A 6255-nucleotide genomic window follows, 5' to 3' on the forward strand; every position below is an offset into this window, starting at 1 on the left:
AAATTATACTAAAACATGATTATCTGTAACTGTTTCAAATTTAATAAATATAATTATAGTTTCTCCAGTTCTGTAAATTATACTAAAACACGATTATCTGTAACTGTTTCAAATTTAATAAATATAATTATAGTTTCTCCAGTTCTGTAAATTATACTAAAATCTGTTATCCATAACTGCTTTATCTTGATGATTGGGAGATAATTTCTAATCAGTGCAAGAGCATTTGTTACTACTAAATCAGCCGTTTCTTTATTCCAACAGTGCTGATGGGAACTATGAGGTTCGCTACAAGTCCAATGTTCTAATTTACCCCAATGGTTTGGTGATGTGGGTCCCTCCCGCCATTTACCAGAGCTCGTGCACTATAGACGTGACGTACTTTCCGTTTGATCAACAGAAATGTGTTATGAAATTCGGTTCGTGGACATTCAATGGCGACGAAGTGTCTTTAAAGCTGGACAGTGACAACAGATGGGTAGATCTTTCGTCGTATTGGAAGAGTGGTACTTGGGACATCGTCGAAGTCCCAGCATTCCTAAACGTCTACAACAACTCTCGAGATATCAAACCTACTGAAACTGATATCTCTTTCTACATCACAATTCGCCGAAAAACTCTCTTTTACACCGTGAATCTAATCCTCCCTACATTTTCTATATCTTTTCTCTGTATCCTTGTTTTCTATCTTCCCGCAGAAGCTGGAGAAAAAGTGACTCTTGGAATATCAATTCTGCTCTCTTTGGTGGTGTTCTTGCTATTAGTGTCGAAAATCTTACCTCCAACTTCTCTTGTCCTTCCATTGATCGCAAAGTACCTACTTTTCACCTTCCTCATGAACACCGGCTCCATCCTAGTGACGGTGGTCATCATCAACTTGAGTTTCCGAGGGCCACGGACTCATCGAATGCCCAACTGGATTCGAGTGGCATTCTTAAAATACTTACCCATTCTTCTGTTTATGAAGAGGCCAAGGAAGACTAGACTGAGGTGGATGATGGAAATGCCAAACTACAAAACTCACCATCTGTACCACAGCTCACCAGAGGGCAAGCCAAGTCAATTAAGAAGTAAATCAGAGTTTATGGAGCTGGCTGACATTCACCACCCTAACTGCACAGCGGCAAGGAAACCCTCTCCAGAACCCGAGGCTCAGCTGCTGGAACCGGAGGCACAAGATACCTTGTTCCTAACCCCCAAAGCTTACAGAGCCATTGAAGCCATCGAATTTATTGCAGAGCATTTACGTAGTGAGGACGAATACGTACAGGTGAGATTTAATTTACGTGACGATTTACTTAAAAATTAAAATTCAACTGTTAACAAAACGTCTTTGTTATGAAGTGTCCTTGTAAGAAACAAAAAACTATCAATATCATTTCATTGTGCTCTCTACCGACCTATTCAATATGTTTACGTCCTTCATGGTCTAACCGCCCCTCCTCAGTGGTTGAGCGGATAGCTTGAAGACTTCCAGCTCTACAATCCGTGATTTGATCCCTACTGAAGTTACAATGAAAGTCTCTTGGACGGATATTTAATTCAAGTTTAGGTATTCTACTGGAGAACATATTTTTTATTCTATTTCCGAACTCTTCACACAGAGAAAACTTTAAAACATAACAATACATAGTTTCAGCACGGTTAATTTGTATATGATAATAAAGTAGAAAGTTCTTTAACCTTTTACGTTTTTATGTCTGTTTTTCTTCTTATTTTGCACGTTCCTCGGTTAAATTGATAGGCTTAGTGACTTGCTTGAATGGAAAGATGGAATACAGGACAAAACAGTTTTGAGAGTTATTTTTGTGCGACGTATTGGAAATTTGTCGTTGTTTCTTGAGCTCAGTTGAAAGCAATACGGGTTACAAGTTTCGAGTAACTTGCAAAGAACCAAATATTCATAGTTTTGTAGTTTCTCGGTTCACTCTTTACAACATTCAAGTTAAACTGAAACGTTAAATCACTTTCTTCGTTTATCATTGTTCTTATGTAACGTATTAGTACTCCGTATTGTCAGCCATATTGTAAAATCACATCTTTCGTTTAACATTGTTTTTATGTAACGTATTAGTACTCAGTATTGTCAGCCATATTGTACAATCACATCTTTCGTTTATCATTGTTCACAATATGGCTGACAATACGGAGTACTAATACGTTACATAAAGATGTGATTTTAACAATGTTAAACGAAAACAATATGGCTGACAATACGGAGTACTAATACGTTACATAAATTGTTGATGCCACCTTAGGGTGTAACATTCCTTGTTGTTGCCACCTTAGGGTGTAACATTCTTCGTTGATGCCACCTTGGGGTGTAACATTCCTCGTTGTTGTCACCTTAGGGTGTAACATTTCTCGTTGTTGCCACCTGAAGAATGAACTCATATCTATGCATACATAAAATTTACATATTAACCTTTTTATTTTCTGTAATGATAATTGAATTCTTGTAAAAGCAGACCGAACGTTGACGCGCGTGCCGAACTGAGGATCATAGGATCCATTGTCGTGTCCCATTTCTACTGAAACAACGTTGCATCATGGGTGTGTTATAAGAGTAACAGTTAAATTCTACTATTCGATTAGAGTAACCGAAGAGCTCAAGTTGGATACTATTTACTTTCTGCTTTCTCTCTTCAAAATTCGGGGGGGGTCGGACATGGTCTAGTGGTTAAAGTGCTGGATTGTGGGTTCGCGTCCTTTTGCCACAAAATCGCATGCCTTTAACACTTTGGGAAGCTGGTAGTGTAGGCTAACTGTCTTCTCTCTAGTCAACCATAGAAAGATATGGTTTGTATATTCGTCTGGAGTAACGAATTATCAGAACGTTAATATCAGTTTAATTACCTTGTAGCCCTAAACACGTAACAAATGTCTTATCTAGTCAGGAAGGGTAACTACTTTTGTCTTATTGGTTTGATTTAACTCCCCTCCCAGGGACATAGCTGTATGTATGTGAAATGATAACGCTAGAATAAGGGTTTCGATAAGTGTGGCGGGCACAGCACAGATAGCCCATTGTGTAGATACAGAGAAACAAATCTGATTTAGCTATATTGAGAACATTTTAAAGTTTATGGACGTGAGAGCTTCCACTCTCTGGCTTTTTTCTCAATTTCTGCACAGAAAATCTGTAAAATACATGACTAGTGCGTCTTTAAACATTTAGTGGTTACCTTTACGAAATCCTTCTACATGGGCAAATCACCCTGAAATTTTTGGGCCAAATGTAAAACATAAATTATATATTTATAGCATTGTATTTTCCCATTAAATTTAATATAAGTTACATAAAAACAATGTTAAACGAAAGATGTGATTTTGGAATGTTACACCCTAAGGTGGCAACAACGAGAAATGTTACACCCTAAGGTGGCAACAACGAGGAATGTTACACCCTAAGGTGGCATCAACAAGGAATGTTACACCCTAAGATGGCATCAACGAGAAATGTTACACCCTCAGGTGGCACCAAGAAGGAATGTTACGCCTTAGAAATAATATATTTTGTTGTTGGCTCCTTGCTGAGATGCGGACTTTAAATGCTGGAGTTCTGCTTTTATTTGTATATAACTGAAAATGTTTGTTTTAATTTTTTAACTGCAGCATTTATTGGTTAGAATTAAATGATTAACCCTAGAAAATGAATCTTTAGAGAAACGGTTCATATCTGACTTTATGTTCTTCCTGCTGCAATAGCCATTAGATCTACTGACCTAATTAAGTAACAAGTAAAGACTTGTTTATGTGACTTTAGGCACTGCCTCTCTCTCTCTGAACACGTGGTTGCTAAACACACACTTTCCACTCATATTTCCTGCTCGTCTTGTACAATCATTGAACACAATATCGTTTATTGTGCGTCGCGTGAGTCAAATAAGCGCAGGAGTGGGTGTAATGTTTTCAAGGCTGACATGTTGGGAGACTAATTTCTTCATTCTCTCGTTGACACTTCACGAATCCCTTCTCGAAAACTAAAGTTAATGACTCTTTTTTTTTCATGTTGAAAGTCGATGTTAAGTGTAGGAATAAAAACAGAATCCAAACAGACAACATCTCATGATAAATTAAAATCATGTTGTCAACAGCGAAACAAGAAAAATGGTTCTTTGACAAGAATAAAAAACTCACCCTGTTTACAGCTTTGAAGTGCTCCTTATTTAATGAAACAAACTCGAATATTACAGAACGAACTGGGAACGAACACTAATAACATTACCCATCTGTTGGTACTAGCTGTTAGAGAAGTTTTCTGTCATTTAATTTATTTTATTTTTATTTGAAAACAAAAATTAAACAGACCACAAAGTGAGTCTTACTTTGTACCTGTATTAACAATCCCAGCTTTTGACTCCGTGGTAAGCTTCTTATTCGTCATTTCAAATAAGTGGCGACAAAAATTTTCGAAAATCTTGTGATTTTGAATTTGTTAAGGAGTTTTTGATTAATTGCATATTGATTGAAGTAACGTGAACATTTATATTGTCCGAATAAATCAAGGTTAGCACTAAAGCCGAAAGTGGCTTCCAAGAGGTATTACGTCATAACATCATGGTTTCTCACTCTTTTCAGAGAACAGAGAGTGCCATGCACTAACTAAAACATCTTTCCTGAACACCTGTATATATGTAACTTTAAGGTTAATGGACCACATTAGTTAAATATTGTTGACGATGTGGTATATATAAAAACTTTAAGGTTAATGGACCACATTTGTTAAATATTGTTGACGATGTGGTATATATGTAACTTTAAGGTTAATGGACCACATTAGTTAAATATTGTTGACGATGTGGTATATATGTAACTTTTCACATCGTCAACAATATTTAACTAATGTGGTCCATTAACCTTAAAGTTTTTATATATATACCACATCGTGAACAATATTTAACTAATGTGGTCCATTAACCTGAAAGTTACATGTATACCACATGTTTGTTACATCATTAACAACACTTGTCAATAAGTGTTCTAATTACCTTGAAATGTAGAAAAATATGATAAAAATGACAACAATAAGTCTTAAACTGATTCCTACAATATCTTGGCTACGTCTACACCATCAAATTAGCAGAGTAAAATGTTATCAACAGACGTTACCCCATATTTTTAGGATAACTTTCATTACGTTATCTAAGAAAATAATATAACTTTAGTATTTTGTTGCTAAACACTTTTATCATATTGAAAAACAATAATTTTGGACTTCAGTCTCATTGCAATTTCATTTTCAAAGCTCTTAATTTATAATGTCTTGTTCCAGATCCGGGAAGACTGGAAGTTCGTTGCTATGGTGATAGACCGTCTCCAGCTGTACATCTTCTTCGCCGTGACAACAGCGGGAACAATAGGAATACTCCTGGACGCACCTCACATCTTCCAACACGTGGATCAAGACAAGATAATTGAAATGCACAAAGGAAAGCCAACATGAAATTCAGAAATTTGGCTAAGTGTGTATAATAATAGATTGTTTTAACGCTGTGAGGTTATGCGTTCATGTTATTCATTATTGTCCCACTCGGATGTTTACCTAACATCCATATTGTTCGGGTCGGCAGAGCTTAAATAAAACTGGATAGAACGGACAGAGATTATTATTCCTGCACTGCACGTATAATCACCTTGTCGAAGAGACTCGGGATATCCTTGCAGCTACTTATCAGACTATTAAAAATATTGTAACTAGCGCCACCAGTTTGATCTATGACAAACCTAAAGTATAAACAATATCTGTACCTCTCTAAGAGCTGTGACCGATTATGCGAAAAAATTTACTTAATTAAATTCTATAAATTTCTCACATTTCATCAGGGCTGTTATTCAAAGTTCTAAACGTTTTGCTTTACCATAAAATATGATGAAAGTTGAAATCGATCTAGTTAATTGGCTAGAAATGATTTCTGGTTGGTTATTGGAAGTAGTCCAGGTAAACCAGTTTACAGGGGTCGTTCAGACTTTGGAAAACTAGATAAGCCGGGTTACAGTTGGAACTATTTTGAGTAGTTATCTAGACTTTAAACACTAGGTAAACCGGCGCACAATTGCAATTAGTTTAAGACAATAAGAATTATCCAGACCTTTAAACTAGGTAACAGCCCTCAAATGGAAGTAGTTTGGGACAACGGGAGTCATCCAGACTTCCGGTACCTAGTTTACTTCTAATTGAGGGGTAGTTTGGGACAACGGGATCATCCAGACTTCCGGTACCTAGTTTACTTCTAATTGAGGGGTAGTTTGGGA

The 6255-nt window shown here is 36.5% G+C and overlaps 1 protein-coding gene across 1 annotated transcript; it reads left to right on the top strand.

Annotated features, from left to right (window-relative positions):
* The first annotated feature begins 226 nt into the window (after positions 1–226).
* On the top strand, positions 227–6149 carry LOC106475449 (acetylcholine receptor subunit beta-like 1). Its single transcript, XM_013936129.2, has 2 exons — positions 227–1270; positions 5276–6149. Exons 1-2 carry the CDS (start codon positions 329–331, stop codon positions 5444–5446), a joined length of 1113 nt encoding a protein of 370 aa, XP_013791583.1. The 5' UTR covers positions 227–328; the 3' UTR covers positions 5447–6149.
* Positions 6150–6255: the final 106 nt, after the last annotated feature.

This window comes from Limulus polyphemus, unplaced genomic scaffold (assembly GCF_000517525.1).
Source record: "Limulus polyphemus unplaced genomic scaffold, Limulus_polyphemus-2.1.2 Scaffold8597, whole genome shotgun sequence".
In the NCBI taxonomy this organism is placed as follows: Eukaryota; Metazoa; Arthropoda; class Merostomata; order Xiphosura; family Limulidae; genus Limulus; species Limulus polyphemus.